Raw genomic sequence first — 26,302 nt, 5'->3', positions numbered from 1 at the left:
AACATTCCTTTTGATGCTACTCTGTGGAATAAAATATGGGGAATGACTGCCTGATTGCATGTATGTCTAATAAAAACAGCGTGGCTTACACAAATCATGCAAACACCCAAAGATGCAAAAGCTACTAAAGGCCCTCAGTCACCTCAGCTACAACAGTACTACTACAAATAATAGCAGTATAAAAATGTTCATGGAAAGTCCTTCATTGGCAAGCCTAGACAAATGTTAGTACACGGCTTCAAAATCACTATGCTCCTCTTGGTGTGCTCTACTGGCTCTGGCTGGGACGACGTGTACTTTCTTCACAGCATGGTGCTGAGCTTTGTATTTTTTGCTAAAATGATGCTGATACCGCAGTTGCTGAACAGTGCTCATGTGGCATCAAGATTTTTCTCTTTCCCACTCTGCCTTGCCATCGGAAGAAGAATAGTTTTAAGCTCAACATATTATACGTAGGTCACTCCAAAAGTAATGTTTCTTTATTTGCATGGAAATTACAACAGATACAAAGAGCACTGTAACACTGCTTGGAAGAGCTAAATGTCATCTAGAAAGCACTCCTTTACAACATAGTCACCACTATTAGCTATGCCTCATTGTGCTGACATCCACTGGTTGGTGTTTGTAAACTTACAGCAAGCATCAGTGAACATCAGTGGGTATAATGTTCTCTGCGTGGAGGAATTCAGTGGCACCCCTTTGCTTCATGTGCACTGTTATGTCTGGCGCTATTTTATTAGACTGTCCCTCTGCTGCCACCCATCACACAGCAACAACATGTAACAGAACACTGGCAGGAAGGTTCAACCTCTACTGCCATTCCACCAACATCTACCCCTGATGTTATGGGCCAACACAAAAAAAATAGAAGGCACTATTTTCAGAGCAGCCTTCATCACTGTTATCAGCAGGCTCTTGTGCTGGTCACAGAGCTTGCTTACTTTACTGTAGATCAGAGACTAGAGCTTGCTAGTGGCTGGGAAAGGCAGCATGGGGGTTACTTCTCCCTTGGGAAAAGGCAAATCTATTTGTGGGATAATCTTTGCACAAATACCCAGGTGTGCTTGATTGGTAATATAGGGAAAATTTCCTCAAGGAGATGTAAACCTGGGGGAAAATAACACAGTATTCTAGTTGTGTATTACAAGAACTATTTAAACCAAGCCTTTTGCAAGGGAACCAGGACTGTGCAGCAGCAAATCACTCCAAGCTCATCTTGGCATCCCATAGTCCAACATGCCACTTGTCCTGTACTGGACAGCAACCTCCACAGATAGGGCCCAACTCATCAACTCTTCTCACAGACATTTGCCAAGGGGAAGGGAGGGAAACAGACTGAATAGAGGACTAATGTCTGTGCTACGTCAAAGGGCAGGAGACGGTGGTTAATAAAATAAAAAAAATCCTCTACAGGTTGTCACAGATGTTCTCTACTGGTAATTTGTCTCCATGTCATCAGAAAGTAGTAACACTTTGAACTGCCACAGCAAATTTCCTGAAGCTCATTTCTCAAAGTTCCTTTTTTAACCAAATTAATTCCTTTGTTATTTTCAGTGATAACTAAACTCAAACTCAGCCACGTTCAAGAGAAGCAGAAAACTGAGTAATTAAGGATAACTTTCTAAACTTCTTCCTAATTTAAACTAATCAAAGTGGGGAAAAATTGAGGAGCTATCCCTGACAAACACACATTATCCCTAACAAAGAATGATAGTTTAAATAATTTACACAGGTAGTAACTGTAAACTCCTGACCTTACAAAGCTGTTGCATTCAAGGATGCCTTTGTACGAGCCCAACATCATTTAATATCACAAACAGATCAGATTTCTTCCAGAGCAGACAACAGATATTCTTTAAATATTTACATTGTTATGTATAAGAGCTCCTTAGAATAGCTTCTCCACAAGACTTAGTGTGTAAGGAACAGAGAGGCTCCTTAAGAAGAGAACAAGATGATTACAAGTATTCCAGATACAAAAACCAGGCTCTGAACAACCATAAAAGCCTCCAAGAAAACACATGCCATGGAATACAGTGCCTAGACCAACAAGCAAGTACCAACAAAGTTAGTCTTGAGAACATGGCTACACAAATTCATTTTCAGGACATAGGTGTCACCACTGAACAAATCCTTTCCCACATTATACATGCTGTCCAGCTTTACAGATTCTAACAAAATTGCAGTAAAGACATTGCCCACAGTATTCAACAGACATGGTGTTCTGCTATTTTGCAGATATGGAGAGCTCATTAACAGCACACACATGTTGCTACAGCTGTAACATTTGTTAGTTTGAAGATGATTGCTTCCTCTTTGAGATGGAGCAAAACCAACAAGGCCAGAAGCTCAGAAATCAATAAAACTGTATAGTTAAGCTATAACAATTAGGTAGCAAGCAGGCATAAGTATCAGGGACAAAAGCTGTGAACAATTCAACTTTTACGTAAGAGAACATAAAGAGTTAGCACAGAAACTAAGAAAACCATAATAAAAAACTGCATTAATCCTTGTAAATCTATATTAAGATCAAGAGCTACTTAGCAGCCCATATGTAATGTGATCCAAAATACCAAGTACCAGCAAGTACAAAACTCAGAGGAATCTGTTAATCAGATGATTTTATTTCCACATCAAAGTATCTTTTAGATACTTCACTGTCAAGAGTTTTCATGAAGCATTCTGCCCTTGGTAGAGAATTTTTCACTGTAATATCAATCCTTCATCTTCCTTAAAGAATAATTAAGCAAAGCATTTAGAGCTTACCCTTCTCAGCAAGTTTAACTGTTTCCTGCTATGCTGCTTCTTAGAATTGTTTGAGTTAGAAGGGATCCTAAAAGGCCATCTAGTCCAACCCCGCTGCAATGAACAGGGACACCCACAGCTCCTTCAGGTTGCTCAGAGCCTGGTCCAGGCTCCCCTGAATGTCTCCAAGGATGGGGCACCCACCACCCCTCTGGGCAACCTGCTTCATAACAACCCTTACCATAAAAAAACTTCTTTCTTAAGTTCAAAATAAGTTTCTCTTCTTTTAGTCTGAAACTATTCCCCCTCGTCCTATCACTGCAGACCCTGCTAATGCGTGCTCTCTCGTTTCTCATAATCCCTCTTCAGATACTGAAAGACTGCTGTCAGGTCTCCTTGTCCGACTTGTTTGAATTTTATCAATAAAAACAAAGAGCTCTACTTGAGTTGCATTATGTTTTGAACAGCCAGCCAAGCAACTGAACAGTGACGGAGACATGCTTCACACAAGCCTGAATACCATCATTTCAGCCAAAGCTTCAGCGTAGCCAGCAGGCACACAAAGTACAAGCAGGAACAGCGCTGGGCTTGCTGGTGCCTTTGGATCACGAAACGGGACTTTGGGTCACCTAACACCTCGCTTGCTCTTAAACAAGAGTTAATGCAGTAATGCATTAAGCTCATACACATCCCAACCGAGTCTCAGAGACCCTCCCGGCCCCACACTTACCAACAGTCGTGGCGCGGCGGTGCGGCCTAGGCGGGCCGGGCGGAACGGTGCGCTGTTGCGGGGGCGGCTGCAGTGCGCCCCGCCGCGCCGGGGTCACGTGCCCAGCGGCCGCTAACGCCAGGCCGCCTATTGGTGGAAGCCCCCATCGGTAGGGACGCGTAACCAGGCCGGTAACCCCAGGTTACCGCCAACGGGCGGGGATATAGGACAAAATTCTCGCAGACCGAGAAACGCGGAGGAGGGCAGAGCCGCGCCGGGGAGGAGAGACAGGCCGGCGGTCGGCCAATAGGAGCGCGACGCTCCGCACCGCCCGCGGCGGGCCGACCGATCAGCAGCGAAGAGGTGCCGCCGGCTCTCTGCGCCTCGTCGCCCACGCGGGAGGACCCGAAAGCGGCAGGCCGGGTGGCGATGTGCCCTTCTGCGCGGGCGTCTCTCGGCCCGCTCCTGCCTAGAAGAAGCCTCGCCGCCCGGCAGTTCCCGGCGATGCGTCCCGCCGAGCCCGCCCGCTCGCCGCGCTCCCTGAGCCGGGCGCAGACGGCGATCGTCGCCGCGGCGCTGCCCCCGACGCCCTGCTGACGCTCGGGCCGGGCACGGTCGTCGGCCTCGGCCCATCCTCCCCCCCCCCCGCCCCGCCGCCCCGCCGCCCCTCCCTCCTGCTCCCAGAGGCTCGCCCGGCCCCGCCGCCCCGCAGAGGAGCCGTCGCGCAGTCCCGGCGCCGCGCCCGCTCCCCGCCGGCAGCGATGAGGCCGCAGGGCGGGCGGTGCGTGCCGCTACTCGCCGGCCTGGCGGTGGCCATCGCTCTGGCGGAGGCCGCGACCTGTGAGTGGGGCGGGGGGCGCGGGCGGCGGGGAGAGGGCTGACCCGAGCTACAGGGCCCTCCGGATGGGAGCTGTGCTCTCGGAGTCGCGGTCCACAGATACGGCGAGGGCTGCGGGGCCGCAGGATGGTGACCAGAATCCAGCGCTGGGGATCAGAGCCTCTCCTCACCTAGCGCTTGGACCTCTTAGATACGGTTGTGTATCTGGGGCAACTAAAATTAGGGCTCAAAGCAAGCGTGCTTCTGACGTGTCTTACTAATGATTAAACGGGCAGAAGAGAAAACTAATGTTTACTAATCAAACTTCTGTTTGAATGGCAGGGATTCAGACTAGGAGGAGAATAGTATAGAGAGATGAAAATTCATTTTAGAAATTAAGTTTGAACTGGCCCTAAAAATAGGCATTTTTTGATATCTCCCTTTCTCCTGCTTTTGTAACACGTCCATAGAATGATTTGAGTTGGAAGGGATCCTTAAAGGCCATCTAGCCCAACTTCCCTGCAATGAATCCACAGCTAGATCAGGCTGCTCAGAGCTCCACCCAACCTCACCTTGAGTGTCTCCACGGATGGGACATCCACCACCTCTTTAGGCAACCTGTTCCAGTGCCTCACCACCCTTATTGTGAAACACTTTTTCCTTATATCCACTCTAAATCTCCCCTCTTAGTTTTAAACCATTTAGCATTGTGCCATCACAGCAGACCCTGATAGTTTGTTCCCTTCTTTCCTATAGCCTCTCTTCGGATACTGAATTTATATACTTTATTTCAAAATATTATTCCAAAAATAATGCTTCCTACTATTAAAATGACAACAAAGAACACAGTAATGCTATTTGATAGAACAAATTCTCAGCTACAAAACACTCTTTTTCAACACAGGCACCACCGTAGCTATACGTTTTCACCAGTGATGAACAAGAGCATGCATGCCCCACTTTTAAACATCCACACCAGTGGAGGTGACCCACTGTCACTTTGCCCACTGCTGCAATGCACCACCTACTACCTGACATCCACTGTTTGGTCTCCCTAAACACTTAGCAAGTGTTGATGAATGCTAGTGGGTGCCATTTTTCCCACAGGGAGAAATTCATTGACACACACTTCTGCTTCATACACACTTCCATGTCAGATGTCGTTTTGTCAGACTGGACATATGCTGCTGTCTGTTGCACAGCAACAATATAGGATGGAATACTGATGAGAAGGTTCAGCCTCTACTGCTATAGCGCCAACATCTGCCTCTGACATCATGGGCCAGAATAAGATACATCAGAATAAGATAGGAGCAGGCCTCATATGTACACTATTCTTTTTTTACACAAATGGCTAAACTGTAATAACATACAGCAGTGAGCAATGCTGGACTAATTGCAAGCTTTATAAATGTTCTTGTTGTGCAGCATAAGGATGTATAAGTTTTGGGCAAGACAGAACAGACAAACATTAGCAGTTAGTTGACTTTAATTTGTTGGTTGCGTAAAGCTTATGTCACTGATGTGCTTTTCTAAAGACTCTAGGAACTATGGAGCTGACTGCAATACAGCAACTGTACAAATAAGGCAATTCCACTATCTACAGTGTCATCAGTTTTAGTTTTTATTCATTGTATTGGGTCTGTGAAGTTCCTCTGATAGCAGTAGCAGGCTACAACAGCTTTCCACAACCAGGGTATTCGATAAGCAGCTCTAAGCTGTGCTTAACTAGCCCACTTAAGGCAGGTTTGTGGCTGTCTGTGCACTACAAATTAGCTTTAAGTAACCACTCAATCTTATCCTCTCCTCATTTTTTTCATTTTTTATCAAGAGTATTGCTTTTAAACATGCATTTGATAACTAGACACTACACTGTGTGTGTGCAGAGCCTGTTGGTTGAAACTGTAGCCTGGATTTCCAAGAGGCTTCAAAGATATTTAAATAAAATACACTGAGTTCCTTAAGGGTTAACTACTGGTTTGGCAGGGTCAGGAGTTCACTGGAGTTTCCTGTAATCAAACTGGAAGCAACAACAGGGAGGATTTTTTTTTTTCTAATAAAAGTCCTGTCATGATCCTTGTAAGGAAAAAACAGTTAAGTAAATACACTACTAAGTCTGTACATGTGAATTGAAATATTTTCAATAAGAAATTTGCACTAAGGCATCTTAATTAAACTTAAAAGCTTAGAGAAGTACAAATGAAGGCTGAACTACTTACTGTAAAATAATATACCCATTTCCACTACCCCACTGTATTCAAAGCAGGTAGTTTTATATCTGGGGTCATGTTCTCCAAAGCACTGTACTTGGAATTTTATTGCACATTATTTATTGAAAACATGTGTTGAAATGAGAATGATGGTCGAAACAAGAACATTTAAAGTCAGCAATGAATTAGGCCTCATCTTCACCACAGAGCCTCTGCCCCAGAGCTGTGTCAGCAAGCTTACACTAGTGCTAACAATAAACAAAATTGGCAAGAGTTTTTCTGCTTACACACTTACTTAGTTTTTCATGGTAGCATATACCAATGAAAGCTCTTTTCTATCAGCATAATCACACATAGCAGAGCTTTGTACTGAAGTCCTGGCCTCATTCCTGTTGTGGATCAGTCTCCACCTTACAGAGATCTTTCCAGTCTCCAATAAGACTAACTCATAGATAATGTATGTAAGAAGAAATGAATCCTCCAAAACCAGGCTGATGCCTACTCAAATACTCAGGGCATAAGCCGTCCTCTCCTCCTTGCATTTCTGAGCAACTTGCTGGTTACTTTCTGAGACAAGGATGTGCTTCTGAGCTTTAGAGGTATGTTGTAGTAGATCTATCTGCCTTCTCAGAAAGTTTTACCTATTGCCATACTGTATAAACAACAAATACACAGAGTGGTGTAACTAGGCTAGCATCTACAGATCATATAACTAGAAAGTTTATCACAGTGGAAAGGGATAATTGAAAATAAATGAAATGTTCACCCATGTCCTAGGCTTGCAAGAAAACTTCAAAGGGAGCAATCTCTAGGAAAAGAACCCTCCCTCTCACAGTCAGCCCTTAAATGAGGTCTGAGAGGTGCAGCCAGGCTCCACCCCTTCCAGTCACCCAGCTGAATTGCCTTCACCTGTGCTCCCTGGGCTGACTCAATGCTTGCCTCAGACAATCAATCAGAGGTTCAGGCCGTTTAGCAGTTCCCACATACCATACTGTGAGGATTAGTCTTATCAAATACACCAAAGAAATCAATTTGAGGCTACAGTCTTATTCCATATCAAATACATTTAGGATGCTATAACATAAAGGTTTTATCAGGTTACTGTTCATGTTGAAGTTCTCCAGAGTGCTTCAGCTGTGTTTGCCATCACTTGATTGAGAGCTTTGTGTTCAGGATGCTATGGCTTTAAGTTAGATCTGTCACTTGAAAATCATTCTGTCTTCAAGTTCTGTGTATCATTAGCTATTCTTCCTAAAAAGCCTTTTAAGTTTTTCCTCTCTTAGTGCTTTGGGAGGCCGTTCTCTGACAGTTGACTACAAAAGTGCTCTGTGTTTGAGGTATTATAAACTCATAAACAACACTGAATTGACTATGTCTGTTTAAATTGATCTTCACAGACTAGTGATGAATATTTAAGTACACTGTATCTGGTTTGCACAGTAGGTGCCCTCTGACAGTTATGCTAGTCAGACTTGTGTAAAAGCTTGTGTAAAAGCTGGTAAAAGAAGGGAAGGTGCAGAAGTGCCATGCTGTCTAGTTAGCATCTGTCAGCCATGCTCTTTAACCCTGTGAGCTGGAGTTCTTGCTATTATGCTCATCCATTTTTATCTTAATCACAAGGTATATCCAAAGATAAAATCAATGAGGCAGTCTAATTTGGTCTTTTTCCCCATAATATTGTGTGCTCTGCAAAGAACACTGGACCAAATGGATATCTTTTTATTGTAATACAATTTCACAACTCATTTCTTTGCCAATTGTCTAAGTGTCAATAAAATAGCAACAATAAGATATGTGAAAATTAGGAATGACTCACAACATGATCAATTTGAAATAAAAAAGTTAAGTAGGATTCTGTTTTACCTGTGTCAAATGTGAATGTAGTTTCAGTTGTTAGCCTTGATATTTTTTTGAATGTCATTATCTTTTACTTTGTCATATTCTTTGTGATTCTGAAAAACTAAAATGACTTTGTGTTAATTACATATAACAGGTAGCCTGATTTCTTTAAGACACATTTTTGATCACACATAGAATCAGAATATTTACTTCTAGGTCAAGGAAACAGGTAATAGAAAAGTCTTGAGAGCATTTTTCCATTTATCAGTCACATATCTCATTTACAACATCATAGCTAAAAAAAAAGACTGAATATAACATTTAAGTTGTGCTTCAGACACACAGCATTGCATAAGTTTTTTGTAGTGACTTGGGACTTTTTTGGTCAGAAACAGCTAGGACATGTACCAAGAACAGAATCCTGGAATGTTTGTGCCTAAATCGTAGGAAACAGCCACTTCATGTGTAATCTCTTAATTCAGACTTTTGTAAGGGAATCTCATGTTTATCTCATATTTCAGCAGTTAAAAATAAATAACAGAGCTCCTTTGTTTCTACCAAGTTCTATCCCACCAGTATGCCTCTGAGTTCCTGGTGAGGAAACGTCGAGCAAATTCTTTTATGGAAGAAAGTAAGAAGGGAAATTTAGAAAGAGAGTGTGTTGAAGAATTATGCAACAAGGAAGAAGCCAGAGAAATCTTTGAAAATAATCCTGAAACTGTAAGTATGTGAGGAATATCTGTGAGATAAATAGTAGTTCTTTGCAGTGGGATTCTAGAAGTACATAGAATTCACACTGCAAAGCTTAAAAAAAACCCTCAAACATTGCAGACCAAGAACTGGGCTGAAAGTCTCCTGCGTATAGAATCAATTAATACTAAACGACATATAAGCAAAGAGAATAGTTGAGTAGATATTATTTTGATTGTAGGTATGGATCACCAGTTTTAGACCACAGTTGTCTGCGAGCATTCCATGTGGGGAAAGCCTGTTAGCTTCAATTAAAATTTTACACAGAGAACACATGGCAGTGCAACTCTTTTAATGAAAGAATTGAACTATGAGTTTTTTTCCTAGTGGAGATAACTGTTCCTCAGCTCATTCCCACTGCACAGTATTTAGCATTAGGAATATTGTAGTCAGCTTCATCCTGTAAAGGGGTTATTATGTACAGAAAATGTGATTAAGATGAATTCCTGTTTTGCAAGCCATATATTAGTTCTACGTTCTGTCTTTGATAACACTGCATATATTTGGAGATACTGTTTGTTGATATTTAAGTAAAAAAAAATTAAATTGTTTCAGTAATCAGTTGTTTATTTAAAAAAAAAATCTAGTTTAATAAGACTTCACTTTATTTGGAATGAAGTTCCTGTAAAATATTCAACCTATTCCATGTTGTGGTGTTTTGGGGGTTTTTGTTTTGTTGTTGTTGTATTTACTTTTTTTATTTCCCTTCTTTATCTGAAGATAAAAAAAGGAAGCTTCTCTGTCTCTAGTAAAAATATTGGGCAAGATCCTCCTATTCTAAGAAAAAAATTTACAGATTTTCAATTTGACCTCCAATTTATTATCACATCCAATTCACTGTCATTGCCTTCACTTCAAAATTGTCAAATTCAGTGCAGAATCTTAACCTTCTCTCCACTGAGTCCTTTGTTAGAAAATAATCTGCTATCTTACCCTAAAGAATAGAATACATGCCAAGTTTTATATGTATCATTAAGAATCCAAGTGATTTTCTTTTTTGCTTCTTTTATAGTCATAAGACAAATATATTTTGAACATTTTCAGTGTGTTTTGCTGTAATTCTGTCTACCTTCAGTTTTTCTTACCCTTGGTTTTTCTTTTCTTTGTGCAGGAGTATTTTTACCCCAAGTATTTAAGTAAGTACAAGAAACCTGAGCAACTCTAGTGTGTCATTCACTACCCTTGCTATTTGGATAATGTTAGTTTTGTTATTCTGCTCACAGCACTAAAAGATTTGCATGCTTATTATAATGCATAGTAGCTCTTTGGCAGTTTGATGTGCTTAGATCCCAGCAAAGGCACTAAGAAGGTTGGTCTGTGATCAGCTGTCTTTAATATGCCCAGACAAGTTTTCTAACTTGTTTCAAACTGTGAGAAGAGAGTCTTTGAAGATGCCATGTATAAGCTGTTGTAATTTCAGTCTAAATGAGTGTTTGTATCCTATGTGTGGATTTGCATTTGCAGGCTGCCTTGCCTCCTATCGAGCAGGAGTTTTCAGGGTTACTGCAATGACTCCAGATTCTCCAGCTGATCTGAGGGCATGTGTCAATGGTAAGTGCTGCTGCTGGATGCTTTACCTACTGCACTCACACTTGAATGCACAAACATGTCTAGGAAACAGTTGTTCTTGGCAGAAAAATACACAAATCTCTATTTAACTCCAGCAAACAATTATCTGGGAAAAGAAATTGACAAGAAATTTAGGTGAGAGCATTTGCAGAGTAAGCGACTGTTTTCAATTTTTACAAAGCATAGCAGAAAAGAATCAAACTGCAGAGTGGAAGGAAGACTTTCCAGAAGCATAGAAGTGTGTGCTGTGTCAGCTCACCAACATTCCCTAGTATGGCCTCAGTACTCTGCCTTATCTTTAGTAACTGTACTTGACTCAGCCCTTCCAGCAGATCCTGTTTAGTGAATTGAGCAAAGAGGCCACCTGGCAAATTTGCCTTTATACTACTCTTTAGCCCATGGTTACACTGTAGCCCTTGTTGAAGGGTATAATGCCACCAACTGAAAAATTCAAACATAAGATGGATCTAGATATTTACTTCAGATACAGGAAGGCCACAAAGTAAAGAGTTTGTGATGCTGCTCCAATGTGTAGTTTTCTATGCCCATACATTCATAATGCCATTGTGAACTGTATTTTTTCTAGTAAATTCACAGGAAACATCTGTAGCTCATTCCCAACTCGTCAATGTAGAAATATCTCTCTGAATTTATTAAACTTTTACAGCCTAGATGCATCAGAGAAATTTTCTTATTCTTGATCATCTGTCCCTGTTTTTGTCACGGAAAGCAAAAGAAGGTGAGAAAAATCCTTAATAATGACAGTATACATGGTCATGGATTAACATATTTTCCAGATCACGTAGCCAACGTGCCTGCTGTCATAAACTAAAATGTACTCCCATTGATGTCACACTTTCTCACTCATTAGAGGTTCTGGGAGGAAAGAATTCAGCAGAGTTGTGTGAGTGCACAGTGTTTCTGTATTATCCCGTGAAAGCAGCTAGTTAACTTGTTATTGTATTTCTCCATTTGGATTCATAATATTGAAGAAAAATGTGTTACTGCTGTTGGTCAGTCAATGGGAGAAAGGACAAGTTAAGAGAGTTAGCATAACCTTTGCAAGTGGTTCAAAGGCTTGACTGTTCAAAGGACTTTATGCAGAGCATTTCTGAAAAGGAAATACTGCTGAGAAAACAGAATAATTAATTCCCATTAAGACTATGACATTTTTTTTTAAATGTATTTTCATTGACTCATGCATCTTATGATACTGAATGTCAAGCATTTTTTCATTTTTTCATTTTAAAAGTTTTGTGTTTATTTATTTAATTATCCAAATTGCTTTATAGTGTCAAAATGAAAAATCCAATTTTCCTAATCAGAAAAAAATTAATTATAACAATTACTTTAGAACAATACAATAACTAGTGTGAATCTCAAGATAGGAAATAAAAGAATAAAAATAACAATGCAAACAATTTTAAAGTAATTTGAAGTTGCTAAACATCTGTATCACATAGTTGCATACTTAACTGCTTTTGAAAATAAAGGCTTACAAAATCCCAATGTTTACACTTATCCTGCTCACTGTGGCGCATCTTCTGGATACCAAAGACTTAAACTGGGAGAGGATAGAGGTACCAGCATGTTTCTTGCCACCTATCTTTTCAATGAAGGCTGAGTACATCCAGATCAACTTTTTTTTTTTTTAATATATTAACATCCCCAGTTCTCTTCCCATTTATTTACTTAATTCATCTTATTCCATCTATGTATATTTTGCACTGACAACATAACCCATATTCTGTAAGATCAGACTCACTCACATGCCATCATCACTTTCTGCTCAGAAGCATTCATACTCAGTTTTTTTCTGCAGTTGCACACTTCAATGGTACCTTCCACATCCGTCATTTATAAAACTCTTTGCTTGTTCCAAGCCTGGTTCACACACTTGTTCCTTGACCTACAAAAGCAGAAACTAGCAAGCAAGAGAAAAAAAAATGTAGGTAGTTAGACAACTTTTTTTTTTTTACCACGGGAAACTGCTGTGACAGAGTCATATATCAGCCCCGTTCCTTCTATTTCTTCTTTGCAATTTCTTCTGCCAATCTTACCTGAAACTGGAGTCCTTTGGTCCGCGACATGAGTATTAAGTGCTATAGAGTAGCTATTCTAGACATGTTGTATGGTTTTGGACCTTGTCTGGCCTCTGAGGTTTGGGATTTGCTTGCAGCAGAATTTAAATATTAAGTAAATTTAATTGACAAATATACTAACAGTTTTTTTTAAACTCTCTTACAGAACTTTAAACTTACTCTTTTGTGGGCCTTAACATAAAGAAATTCAGTGAGGTCTCTGGCACAGAATCACAGCGAGTTTCATTCTGCAAGATTACTTGCCTTTCCAGCCACTTTTTTTTTTTCTTTTTTTTTAATCTGAGCATCCCAAAATCCTGTCTTCATTCTACCTGTTCTTTTATAATATCCTTTTTCATATTTATTTTCTTTTTAGAAAACATGAAATAACATCCTAAAATATGTACAAAAACATATTTTTTAAGAAGAAACAGTGTATTTGTGACTTCTATGGGTTTGGTGATAAATAATCCATAAGAGTACTGACAGACTTAAGAGAAATAAATATAAGGACACTTTACATATTATGCTGATAAAAATTAGGAAAATCATGGAAAAAAAAAATTGAAGAATTTATGAATTTTGGGCATAGCAAAAAGATAGTGAGCCTTGTGTTGTCTGTCCCAATTATGTATTTTGAGCCTTGCCTCTTGAAATCTTGCCAGCATACATAAAGAATCTTCCATTGATTTTTCCAATTTTTTTTTTTTTCCATTGAAGTTAATATTTGTGACAGGTGACAGCATTAAACACTTATGTATCCAGTCTACATACAAGGCTTGGTCAGCCAAAACAAACTCTATGAACACATAGCTATAAGTCTCTCTATGAACACAGTGCAGTTTCTTGAACAGAGAAACTGAGCCCTTGAATTTTATTCTGGGGTACTTGTTGAAAATTAGGAATTTCTACAGAAATTTGTGTCAATGTAATGAGACAGAGCATTGTTCTTTAAAGGGTTAAATATGTCTCTAATACTAAAAAAAAAATAGTGTCAAGACTTTGGTTACAATCTGCAAGGATTATTGTGGTTTAGTGAATCACTTGTTTTCTAGTTGTTTTCTGTCTGATGAAGAATACTGGTAGCTTTAGATTTTTTTCACTTGCAGATTCTGGCTGACAGAATTAATAACAAGAGTTTTGTGTCAATATCTGATCTTATTCATCAAGCCTCTCCCTATTTATTGAAAGGTAAAAGGTAGCTGTGGAAGACGAAAGGAAAGATTAAGCTGATCCTTGAGGGAAATATCCTCAAGTAACATGTAATTCTAATGTTTTCATCCTGCAGAAATTTCAAACCAGTGTAGCCCTCTGCCATGCCATAGAGATGGATATAAGGATTGCATAGATGGACAAGCCAGATATACATGCATCTGTAAACCAGGATGGCAAGGAGAGAATTGTGAAGAAGGTATAATCTTTAATGTCATTGCAATATTAGTTCTTAGGAATACGGTTATAGTTCTACTAGTGCTGAATAGTATCAGATCTTGAAGTATACCTACATGCACGCTGTTGTCTGTGGTTGCTTTTCCCTGAGCAATGATTTTTATTTTGTTTTCGTTCTAGATATAAATGAATGTGAAGACTTCAATGGAGGTTGTAGCCAACGCTGTTCTAATTTGCCTGGAAGCTACCGTTGTTTATGTGAGGATGGCTACTTCATGCATTCAAATAAACGAGATTGCAGAGGTAGGAAATAAGGCTTAAGGAGAGTGTCACAACATAACAATCCATTGCTTATTGCCTATTGACTACAGGGGAAAGAATTTAGCCAAGTAGTTCCATAAATGCTTTAAATCAGCAGAAGCTTGCATTGCCACTGGAAGATGCAGGCCTACTTCAACCAGGCTGCTCATCCTACTTCCTACCTTACACTGCTATAAAAGAACATTCGGACAACTGTTTAGTGAACAAGATCAAGGAAAGAAGATACTGAACCAACTAAGGTTCAAAGAAAGTTTTAGTCACTAACCAGTTTCATATCTCCTTTAAGCTTGTTGAAACAGAAACATAAAGTGTTGCAACCAGCTAACATTGTTATCATGCAATTCCTATCTGGCAAACATTGGCTTAGGCTGAGTCACTCCAAATTTGCTGTCTTCTTTTGGGAGTTTGTATGTTCATTAGAGAATAAACTGTTAATGAAAGTGAAAATGCTGTACATGAAGAGAAACATTTGTCTTTCGCTCACCCAGCATATTTTTTTCCCCATACATGGATAGTAGTTGTCAATTTATTATTGAACATGGCCTATGCATTTCATTCCACTCCAGATGAAGTCTATATATTAAAATAATTATCAAATCTTACTTCAAAAAAAAAAAAAAAAAAAAAAAAAGCAACCTCATTTCATTTTCATATCACATATTTCTGAACCATGCCAACCATTTCAGACAATGTTAAATAATTCAAGAGGCCAGACCTAAGGGTTGTCTGCCACTGTTTCTACTTTTAGTCTAAATATATTTGAGAGTTAGTAATGCCTCTGCAAATACCAGAAAAAAAATAAATTCTGTTATATCAAGTAGGGAAGACAGGTAAGCTACTTAGAATCTCTGCAGTTCTTGGAATGATGTTGAAAAAATCTTTTAAAACACATATTGGAGCTAAAAATATATGAACATACTTTAACAATTTGGATCAATGACGTAACTGACTCTTTGCAAAGGCTTAAAAAGAACAAGTTATTTTTAGTTATCTAACACTAGAATCAATGAGTAGCAGACAAAGTAAAATAACCAAGCAACTAAAAGAAAAAAATCTCAAAAAAGATTTCTTAGTGAAGATTATTATTAGACTGAGATATTTCTTCTGGAGTTCTACTCTATCTTCAGTAGTGATGTAAGTACAGATCTGGGTGTTGATCATTCAAAGACTGTCAGATTGAAAAATAACTTGAAAACTAATCACAGTACTAGTTAGGTCATTTAAAAACTGGATTTAAGTGTTTAATTACATCCATCTTCAAAATTATACACCAAGGAATTTAAAATACACAAGATAACTCTCAAAAAGTAGCCTGTATTTTGGACAGCTATGACTTCAAAATGTTCTGAATCCTCCCAGGCAGGTAACAGAATCAGTTCTCCCCAGTGCAGCTACTACAAAACCATGGAGAAAACTAGAATGATCCTTGCACATACAGGTGGGAATTAAAATGCTACCAGGGATTGGATATTTTTCTATCTACAAGACATCTAGTTAGATTTATACTATATGTTGTGTCCAGTTATCACATTGACATTGAAAAATAGGAAACAACACAGAAGATAAACACTGAAATGATTTGAGGGATGAAGAGACAGGGAGCAACTTGAAAATCTGTCAGCATAGACAATTAAAAGAAGATTGTGACGTGTCAGAAATGGATAGGATTATTTCTTGTCTTTCTGGATGTTTTATAAAAGACGGAATATTATTATGCAGTGTAACTTAGTTTATAGGAAATCCGCAGACTATTTCTCTTACTGCATTCTTAGATATGTTTCTCTTTTCCTGTTTTCCACTAGACATGTGAGAAGAGTTTAAAGGTAGACAGGCAGAGAATTCATTTTTCACTGAGAGTATGCAGAAATTGCCTTTCAGGGACCTCTGGAAGTCTTTACTGCTATAGTTATAGACTGCTATAAAAGCACAGAAAACCTAACTAGCAAGAGACAGTTTGCCAGCCTCACCGAGTTCTTACAGTTTTGGACTAAGTTAAGAAAAAATGATATGCAGAAGAGTGACTTATTTTTAATAACTTGTTTGTATTTCTAGATATAAACGAATGTGCATTACATCCAAACATCTGTGGGACAGCTGTCTGTAAGAATACCCTGGGTAAATATGAATGTGAATGTGCAGAAGGCTACACATATAATTCAACTTCCAAGAACTGTGAAGGTAGGACTTCCCTTCCTCCCTCTCCTTCCCTCTCATATTCCCCCATTTCTTTCCATTTTTGAATCTACTGCTATACAAATTCCAGCATCTCTTATATGATATATTGATTACTATGGAGTTACTCACTTGTTTGTTCTTTCAGGGGTCCAAGCTATACTGCAGGCATTGTGCACAATTTCAATGACTTGCTCTGGAATCTTAGGGTATCCAGCATATTCTTGTGTGTTCTCTTGTAATGCCAGATGATTTTGTCAGTTCATGGGACATTACATGTCCCACTGTAAAAAGGACTTTCTGTTCAAGCTCTCAAACCAAGTAACAGGTTTCTTCTGGGTAACATGGAGCAATGCTTTTAGGATCTGGACATTACTAGGGTGTCTTGTATCCTGTTTCTAAGCACCATTATAGTTGTGAAGATGGAATATTTCACATTTGTCAGTTTAGTATATGCGTCTAACTTGAGAGAGGTTATAGGAAAAGCAATTAAAAGTACTCATTCGTCAGTTCCTTACCGGTTGAGACAGAAATATTTGGAAGAATAAATAAAAAGAAATGAAAACAAAGCTTATTCTGTTGGTGCCAAAATGCTAAAAAGTTTTTCTTTATCTGTCTAATAGGTTGTTTAGTTTTATTTAGCCCTCCTGGCCAGGGACTGAGTCTCTTTTTATATGTCTTTACATTTAAATTACATTAAAGAGCTTTTCGCTGGGGTCAGTGAAATTTAACATTAAATTCAACTGTCTAATCCCTCCTTGAAGTCTGTAGTTATGTTGAAAACTAACAGCATAAGAGTGAATTGATCTCCATTGTAGGCTGGATGTGACAACACGACAGTTGTATAAAATACCCAATATTTAAAATGAAAAATACTTTTCTACGTCCAGAAAAAGAATTGTGGGGGAAAAAAAGGACCTGCATCAAGAGACTATTCACTCTTTTCTGAAGTGTAAAGACAGAAGAAAGAAACACAAGACAAATTTCTGTAACAATTACAACAAAGTTGAAAAGTGTTGATTACTTGTGGTAAAATGGCAAGAAGCCACTCTTCCAAAACCATCATGAAATAATAACTATTTCAAGCATTGAAAGTATTTGCAAACTTGTTCTACAATGTATTTCACTCTGTTAAAATTTCGGTTCATTACACGTATCAGAAATTCAATTTCAGATATAAAAGAAGGATATGAGCTTTTAGAGTTTTACTATGAAGGAAAAATTTCTGTCACATACAAAAAATAACGTCAGTGATCGATTTTTATTTCGAATGCTAGCTCTATTTTATTGCTCAAAAGGAAGGAAAAGCAGTTTATTGCTGGTTACGAATCTTTTGCTCCATGCAGCATTCTTGTGACAAAGTTTTTCATTGTGGTAATGATTACATATTCAGACATCTGCTCTTTATCTAGTTACTGTGGGATTAAAACTTAACTGACAGTTTTATGCCCCTTTTTGAGCTACATGCACTGGAATGAGAACTCATGGTAGTTTATCTAATTGTCACCCCTTTCGCTACTCTCTTCAGATATGTGGATTGCATCAAATTGAATTGAAGTGTTATTTGTCTTTTGAATACAGTGATCCCTGAGGGCTGCAAGATGAGAACATAAAAACAGCAAAGATTTACCTCCTGTATGGAACTGCTAACAGTGCTGATAATAAGCTTTTAGACATAGTTATAATGACATAAAATGAGTCACCAAATGTACAGAAATGTAGCCTTCCAAAAAGACTAAATGGCATTAGTTTTTTTGCTGTCATGTTGCATGTAGGTGATCAAATCCAATTACACTTGCTAAAAAATAAGGTTTGCATTCATTTATACACACTTATATTGATGATGACTGTTACCATAATGAGGAAGAGATTTTTTTCCACCAGTTCCTAGGAGAATTTTGCTACAGTTCCTCATTCCCACCTTTTACAAGACATCATCGGAGGAAGAAATCTGTACAATCCAGTCTTTTTTCAATAGAAATCATACCATTTTAGATTCCAATTTATATTCTTCTCATGCTGAAACCACATTTTAAAGAACTACCTAATTATTTTGTGTGCCTATCTTCATATTATTTTACCTTCTCTGAATAGGGAACTTCTCCTAAGGAAGTGAATAAGCCAGTTAATCAAACAGGACAGAGTATTTCTGCATTTCAGATATTAGTTCTCCCTAGCACCTGTTCTGAAAATCTGAGACAAGGAGTAAGGCTTTCCCCTTCCCTCATGAATTGTTTAACACATACAAAACCCTGCTTATCCACATCCATGCTCTGGGGAAATTATTATGTTTCTCTAGCAGTATATAGAACAGCTCTCTTCTAGGGCATGGTTTGCAAATCCTTCATGGCTGATTTTAAGTCTCAGCAATTCAGCAAAAGCAACTTATTCAATCTTCCACTGAAAGCAGCTGTATGAACCCAGGATGCTGCAACAGATCCATGAGTTTGTCTGAGGAGCTTCTGATGACTATTTTGTGATCTGGAACTATCATTTGGACGGATCTGTGGGAAGCTCTTGAAATAGCTAAAACAAGCATGCAAAAACGTTGAATACAACTCAGAAGAAGAAAAGGATAATTTTAAAGCAATAAAAAACCTCCAAAAAACCTAATCCTCTCCTGATTCAGCATTTCTATAACAGGACAATTAACTCTGCATGGAGAGATTCTGCTATTTGGACTGATAGGGATTCCAGAGCAGTTGATGTGGAAGGTGACTTTCATAACTATGCATGAAGCTTGCTGTCCTCCTGTTCAGATCATACTCTCTGGAAACCTTACTCATGAGCATTAGGTTCATTTTGGCAATGGAAATTTACATCTCCCCAAGACTATTGCAAGTCTCCGAGTAATTGATTTAAGATAGAAATTCATCTCTCAAGCAGTGTGCAATAAGCTTTCATAATATGTTCATAAACTTATGTTTGTCTGCAGGCTCTGGGCCTGAGGAATACATTCAAAATGAGCTACTGCTTTCAGAGAATTCAATACTCTGATTTACTCTATTGCTACTGGCTAGCCAGTGCTCATAGTTTTATGTTTTTGTATTGGCTGTTGTTCACATGCTGGAAGGGGTAAAGAATCTTCCACAGGGAACAATGCCTCCTAAAGCATCTCTACAGAGTCATGTTTCTCTGGAAGGCCTTGAGAAAAGTTGCTTCTCGGAATCTCTCTACTTGCATTCCTCTCAGGACATGTTGAATTTTGTGTTTCCTTTCATATCTTCACTGCAAAGCAGGATATAGGGGGTTTTTTTTTTTTACCTTCTCTTCTCCATATGCTCAGGCCTAGGCAGATTTCTCACCCTCTTCTGATCCACAAGCGATCACAATAAGAATGAAATTTGTTTTTCCAAAGCAAGCTGATAGGAAAATATAGATAAAGCATTATTCTTACCCAGTGCATAGTATGTGTAGATTCTGTTTGGAATTTGTCATTGCCTCATTGGTATGTTTGATAAAATTAGAAAAAACAACCAGCAACAGAACCAGTTTGACATTGTAATCAATGGGTTTGTTGTCAGTTTTAAATAGACTTGAGATTGCCAGTCACTGGAAATTATTAGGAAATGACTTTCACAGTAGAACCCCTTTTACCAAGCTGAGCTTGCAATCTATTGGGATAGACAACAGCCATCAAGACCATCAATAGTTTAATGATTTCCAACTGGGAAGGAGTACATATGCCAAACAAAGGAGAAGCGATCTAACTGTAGATGAAGGAGATGGAAGGGTCAAATTTCAGTTCTGCATCAGCAAAATACTTCTTAACAACTGACTAAATTCTGCTGCATGAATAATTTGTGACTATTTTCTCTGAGGCATATGTGGAAATAAGTATGAATAAGGCTCCAAAATAAACTTTTAAGCATTTCAACCCACCCTCATATCTTACTCACGCAGAACGTTTATAGTTTACAATTGCAGGAGTTTGCTTGTTTGTGTATTTGTACATTCAGAGTAACACATGTTAATAGGACAGCTTTCTCAAATCCAAGCAGTGAAAATTCTTAACACTGGCAAATGTTTTCTGAAGACTGCAATTTCAGGCACGATTGCATGGTCACAAGTGAATTTATACAGTCATTATATAAGAATAATTCAAGTTATGACGCTGCAACACAAAAGCATTTGCAAGAAGCTACGTCAGATCAATTCATGGCAACATCCAGTACTATATTTCTGTATTAACAACTTCTTCTATTTACTTATGTGAGATTTTGGATTTGTAAGGCATTTGAAGAGATTTGAAGAGAGAAGCAGAAGTCTGCTATGCAACATTTTCTGCAGCTATGTACCTGAGATCAATTAGAACTTGAACAATCCAAAAAGCTGTAGTCATCGACTGTCATCAGCTGATATTGCTGTATGTCATTTTAACAGATATTTTGCTTTGAAATGATTTTGGTCTTATGTGAATAAAACATGTTCCTTTACCACATAGTTGCCATGTATACTTCTAACACTCTAAATTTTGATTATATCCGTAGGAAAAGGAAGAAGTCTGACCCAGAATAGCATTTCTACTGCAACAGTAGTGATTTATTGAGGTCTCCTGTGCTAATGCAACCACCTTGCATTTCAAATTGTTACTGCCTCACAAATCAGACAAAATTTTCCCCAGCTCTGAGTACGAGGCCCTTATCACATTGCTAGGTTTTAAACATGCAGCAGGTAATTCTGGATTCAAAATTTTACACAGGGAACATCCGTTAGCATTAATTTAGCTTAGCGGTAGTCACCTGTTGGATTCATTTTATGCTGGAGAACTCGTCTATCATTCCAATAATTTAACATTTGTTTTCAGTCTGTTCAATGAAAAATCTTAAAAACTCTTGCTTCCATCTCTTGTAGATATTGATGAATGCGCTGAAAATACTTGTGCTCAACTTTGTGTAAACTCTCCAGGAAGTTATAGCTGCTATTGCGATGGCAAGAAAGGGTTCAAGCTCTCTAAGGACATGAAGAATTGTGAGGTAAAACTGCACTGCATAAAATTCCATGTGGAAAATCACAAAGTTGGATATCTGTTGGCGACAGGACGAGTTAGCTTCAAGAAAATAATAATAAGCTATTTGAGAACCAATTCAAAATTGCTGAAAAGTTGCTCATGACTTTGAGCTATGGTTTGACTCACAAAGCAGACCCAGTAAAGTGTTTGGATGCCATTCCGTTCAGGCATACTCATTTACACAAACCTTGTCAAGAGAAGCTAGCCTTAGCCAGTCTTCTTTATTTTTTGCTGCCTCCAAAATAGATCCCAGCTTTCTCCTATCATACAAATAATTTCTGTTCAGTTTACTCAGAGCCAGAATATTCCACTTGCCCACATGTTTCCAGGTTTTTCTTAGACTGCACAAAAGTTTTCACTCACTCTTGCGGAATTACTGCAAGATCCTGTTTGGATCAAAAAAACAAAAGCTGGACTGTTTTCCACAGTTTTCATCTGCAACAGCTTAAGAAAAAGGATGTAGTAATACTTGCCAATTGAAGAAGCCTCTCACAGCAAGAATGGTCTGTTGTTGCTCAGTTAGAAAATTTACACTTATTAGCAGAAGAAAATTTGGAACTCTGGAGAATCTCAGTACGAGGCTTTTCTCGTGAATCGTTCTTTGTATGTTTTGAAAAATTCATGCAGGCTGAGACTTGTTTTATGAGGTGAGTGCAGATAACTGCTAAGAAAAAAGAAAAAAGCAACAACACCTCTAACAAAATACAACAAAACTGGACCTAAGCCATAGGAATGAGGTCTGGCACAAGCGCTAGCTTGTATACGTTAGAACTTGTCTGTACTTGCTAAAATTTAATATCTGAACAACATTGGGAGTCACTACATTTATTTTTCCTTTTTCATCAAAGGAGAAGAGTATCTTCTAGCTTCATTACATGTTCAGTACAGCTGTTTGGAAGTGATTATTTGTCTATTTGGAAACTAGTTTCAGGCCTTGAAATTGAAAAAAATAGTTTAATCAGTTGAGAATATATGCAGTCCAAGGACTATTGGCAAATGTGAAATGGAATAGCCATAAAATTAATCACATTTGTACATTCAATGAAACTGCTGTGTCATGAATGCACTAGAGTTTAGTAACTGTATTCAGCTGTTTACCAAATGAATATCTTGAAGAAGAAGAGCCCTTCACACACATTCTTGTCACTTCTATTCTATATACTGCCATCATATAAAAGATACACAGTGTGTTTTGAGGGATACCTTCATAGCAAATTGATTTTTAGGCTCCTACTAGTCAATGTATCTGTGCTCTAAAGTACATTCTGCATATCTTCCCACCTTTCTTCAATGCAGAACTTACTCCCTCTACCAGAAGACATTCTAAGTGCTTTACTTTCAAGAAAAAACTGAACATATTATTTTACTTGTACAATCACAGTTCCAGAACACAAAGAAGCCAACAGTGCCTGGAAAGGGTAGTTTACATTTGTTTGTTCATTATTTTACTAGTTTAAATCTGTACCACATGTAATTCCTATGTGCAGAAGCCTGCTTAAAAGTTTAGGTAGCTGAATATCTGAAAAATTAGGTGCTGCTGATTTTGATGTTGATTTTGATTTTTCCCTCCTCATTGTGGCTGCAGCTATCTGACTGTGATTATTCATATTTGACTTTGGCTAGAGAACTAGGATTAATCCCAGCTTTGCATACTGTTAACGGACTTTTAGTTCCCACAAACACATAGAACTCTTCTTTTACACATTTCCTGAGAATATTCTGTCTCAGGACCTTCCCATTAACAGTTCTCAGAAATATTAATTCAATGCTGTTCTAGCAGGAAGTGATATGTGTTTCTGATTGCATCAACATCCCCTTCCAGAACTGAAATAAAATAACTACATTCAGTGAACAGACAGACAGAAATATTTTGTACCAATCTGTTACTGTATTTACCTGTAATTTGCTTCTTTTTATTCCAGGTGAATTATTCTAGTTGTACTGGAAGTTGTTCAGTTATGAATAGTTGTATACTGGTATTGATAAAGAGAAGGTGATCTTTACTTATTTATTTTTAAATCTACTCAAGTCACAGCTCTGACCTCCTTCCCTTCTAACACCTGATTATGTTTAGATTCCACACAGCTTTAATAATGGAATTTGTCTGGGCTCTAGCAGATGGATGTCATAGGTCCCTGGTGACAGAAAATGACATGATGGAAGATGAGAAATCTTGATTAAAATAATGAATATTTAAATAGTTGCAGTCCACCAGAACTTTTTCAAGCTATCTTTCAACAGCTTAAATAAATGGACATTTATAGAATCATAGAATTATTAAAGTTGGAAAAGACCTGAGATAATCTACTCAAACCTTCCACCTACCACCAATGTTGCTCACTAAACTATGTTCTTTAATACATTTCTTGGACACCACCAAAGACCGTGACTCAACCACCACCCTGGGCAGCCCATTCCAATGGATTACCACTCTTTCAGAAAAGTTTTTCCTAAAATCCAGCCTGAACATCTCCTGGTGCAACTTGAGGCCAGAGGCCATTCTAAACAAACAAACAAAACTAAACAAAACAAAACAAACAAAAAAAGGAGAGTTATCAATTTATGTATAGATATTCAAGTTTTAAAAAATTAGTGAAGTCGTCCATTGCTTAAACAAATAACAACAAAAAGGAGCCTAACAGGAAACAATAGAATTTGCTTAATGGAATTTCACAATACAATGTTAACAGTTTTTTTCTTTTCTATTACTTTCAGTCTGTTCCTGTGTGTATCCCACTGAATCTAGAAAGGAATTACGAGCTGCTTTACCTGGCAGAGCAGTTTACAGGGATTCCTGTTCTGTACTTAAAGTTTAAATTGCCAAATGTCACCAGGTAAGCATTTGCCATTGATAAAAGTATGCCTGGAAAGCACAGACGTTTCCCTTAATTTTCTGAGGATGTAGAGTGGACTGTGTGCATAAGTTATATCACCTTCTCTCTTGGGTTTGGATACCCTTCTATGGAGAATAGATTAACTCAAGCTCCTGCATGTACAGTCACTTAAGGGAGCATGGAGTCATTTGAAAATGACTCTAATGCGACTAAGATGATCAAGGGGCTGGAGCACCTCCCCTATGAGGACAGGCTGAGGGAGTTGGGCTTGTTCAGCCTGGAGAAGAGAAGGCTGCGGGGTGACCTCATTGCAGCCTATCAATACCTGAAGGGAACCTACACCCAGGAGGGGAGTAAACTCTTCAAAAGGGCTGACAACAGCAGGACTAGGGGAAATGGATCCAAGTTGAAGGAGGGAAGATTTAGGTTGGATGTTAGGGGGAAGTTCTTTACAAGGAGAGTGGTTAGGCCCTGGAACGGGCTGCCCAGGGAGGTTGTGGATGCCCCGTCCTTGGACGTGTTTAAGGCCAGGTTGGACGGGGTCCTGGGCAACCTGATCTGAATATGTATGTTGGTGGCCCTGCTAGGCAGGGGGGTTGGAACTACATGATCCTTGGGGTCCCTTCCAACCCGGGTGATTCTGTGATTCTGTGATTCTGTGAAAATGGACAGGCAAGAGTAATGTGCCTGGAGTTGTTTCACAGCATCTCTTAATGATTGTACTGTGTCCTTGAGACACCTCATCCAATATATAAACAGAACCTGTCTGATGTGGCAAAACTAAAAGGCCAGCAATTTTCTTCCAGACGCCTCAGAAGCAGGTAGAGCCAGTAGCAGCTGAGTACCAAACAGGAAACAGTGCAGAGCTAGGGCAGATGTGAACCACTGGCGTTGAGGGTATAATAGGCACTAAGTCCTATTGGCTTGTGCACACGAGAGGAAAAAAAAAGTGGTGTATCTTTGTGACAGAAGCTTATTTTTCCCTTGAAAGAAAGAGCAGGGGTTAGGAAAAGTTGGAGACATTGACAGAGATACAAGAAGTCAATTAGAATCCTCAAATAAAATTCAGATGTTATAGGAAAAAGAGTTAGTTTATAGCTTCTGTTCTCATACATGGCAATGGCTTTAAGTTTGTTGCTGCTGCTATTTCAATAAAATCAGGCTAGGGCTGGTCCAAACCCGTGCTTCCTTTCACAGCTTTCTGAGGACACTGATAAAGCACAATACCTTGTCTGAATCACCACCTACATGATTTCCTTTATTGCTGTTAGAGCAATTGACAAAGATAGTGACCTCTGTATTACCCTTGACTTCTTCATAGTGGCAGCCAAAATTGCAGTGTTTCTTGACTTACTGAACAATTTCAGAGTAACAGAAAAGTAACAGTTAAGCTGATGATCCCCAGAGCCTCAGAACCATACAGAAAGACATAAATATTGAGAAATTTTTCCTCTTTTTTTCCTCTGCCATTTTTCCAAGTTGACCTGGCAGTAATGCTTTCCTGGAAGACCTTCCTAAGAAGATAAATGTTTGAAACTATCTTAGTAGCCTCTGTAAATACAGAAAGCTTTTCTGTGGGTCTGCGCAAGAGACTGACATCTAGTGGACAAAGAACAAGACTGGGAATTAAAATGACCTAAGTTCTAAATTACTCAAATTTGTTGTCCTCAGCAAATCCTTATTTCTCTATGCTTTGTTTTCTCCTCTCATTCTTAATCTGTTCTATCTGGTCCAGAAGTTCTGGGAGGTGTGAACTATTTTTGTACTCTCTTTCCCACTCTAGCCTGTCCTATATATGTAAATTGTAATTTTGCTATGTGTATGTTTAGCTGCCAAGACACAGACAACAAGTGCT

At 38.7% G+C, this 26,302-nt stretch overlaps 2 protein-coding genes across 6 annotated transcripts in view; one reads left to right on the top strand and one right to left on the bottom strand.

The window, feature by feature from the left end:
• ARL13B (ADP ribosylation factor like GTPase 13B) overlaps window positions 1–3,606 on the bottom strand; it is a 47,296-nt gene extending 43,690 nt beyond the window's left edge. For 3 of the 5 annotated variants that reach the window (XM_048937071.1, XM_048937053.1, XM_048937078.1), the window contains exon 1: window positions 3,476–3,606. The gene's annotated coding sequence lies outside the window, so the exon portion shown is untranslated. The remainder of the gene's footprint in view (window positions 1–3,475) is intronic. The other 2 variants (XM_048937061.1, XM_048937090.1) reach the window with 1 other exon arrangement.
• Window positions 3,607–4,128: 522 nt separating this feature from the next.
• The window catches only part of PROS1 (protein S), a 32,247-nt gene continuing 10,073 nt past the window's right edge, over window positions 4,129–26,302 (top strand). Inside the window, exons 1-9 of the mRNA XM_048937044.1 lie at window positions 4,129–4,294; window positions 8,883–9,040; window positions 10,182–10,206; window positions 10,535–10,621; window positions 14,009–14,131; window positions 14,290–14,412; window positions 16,483–16,608; window positions 21,457–21,578; window positions 24,329–24,447. Of these exons, the coding sequence (XP_048793001.1) occupies window positions 4,216–4,294; window positions 8,883–9,040; window positions 10,182–10,206; window positions 10,535–10,621; window positions 14,009–14,131; window positions 14,290–14,412; window positions 16,483–16,608; window positions 21,457–21,578; window positions 24,329–24,447 (962 nt within the window). The 5' untranslated portion in view covers window positions 4,129–4,215. The remainder of the gene's footprint in view (window positions 4,295–8,882; window positions 9,041–10,181; window positions 10,207–10,534; window positions 10,622–14,008; window positions 14,132–14,289; window positions 14,413–16,482; window positions 16,609–21,456; window positions 21,579–24,328; window positions 24,448–26,302) is intronic.

This window comes from Lagopus muta, chromosome 1 (genome assembly GCF_023343835.1).
Source record: "Lagopus muta isolate bLagMut1 chromosome 1, bLagMut1 primary, whole genome shotgun sequence".
Classification (NCBI taxonomy): Eukaryota; Metazoa; Chordata; class Aves; order Galliformes; family Phasianidae; genus Lagopus; species Lagopus muta.
Note: the sequence above shows the minus strand (reverse complement) of the source record. Positions and strands in the feature narration are given on the sequence as shown.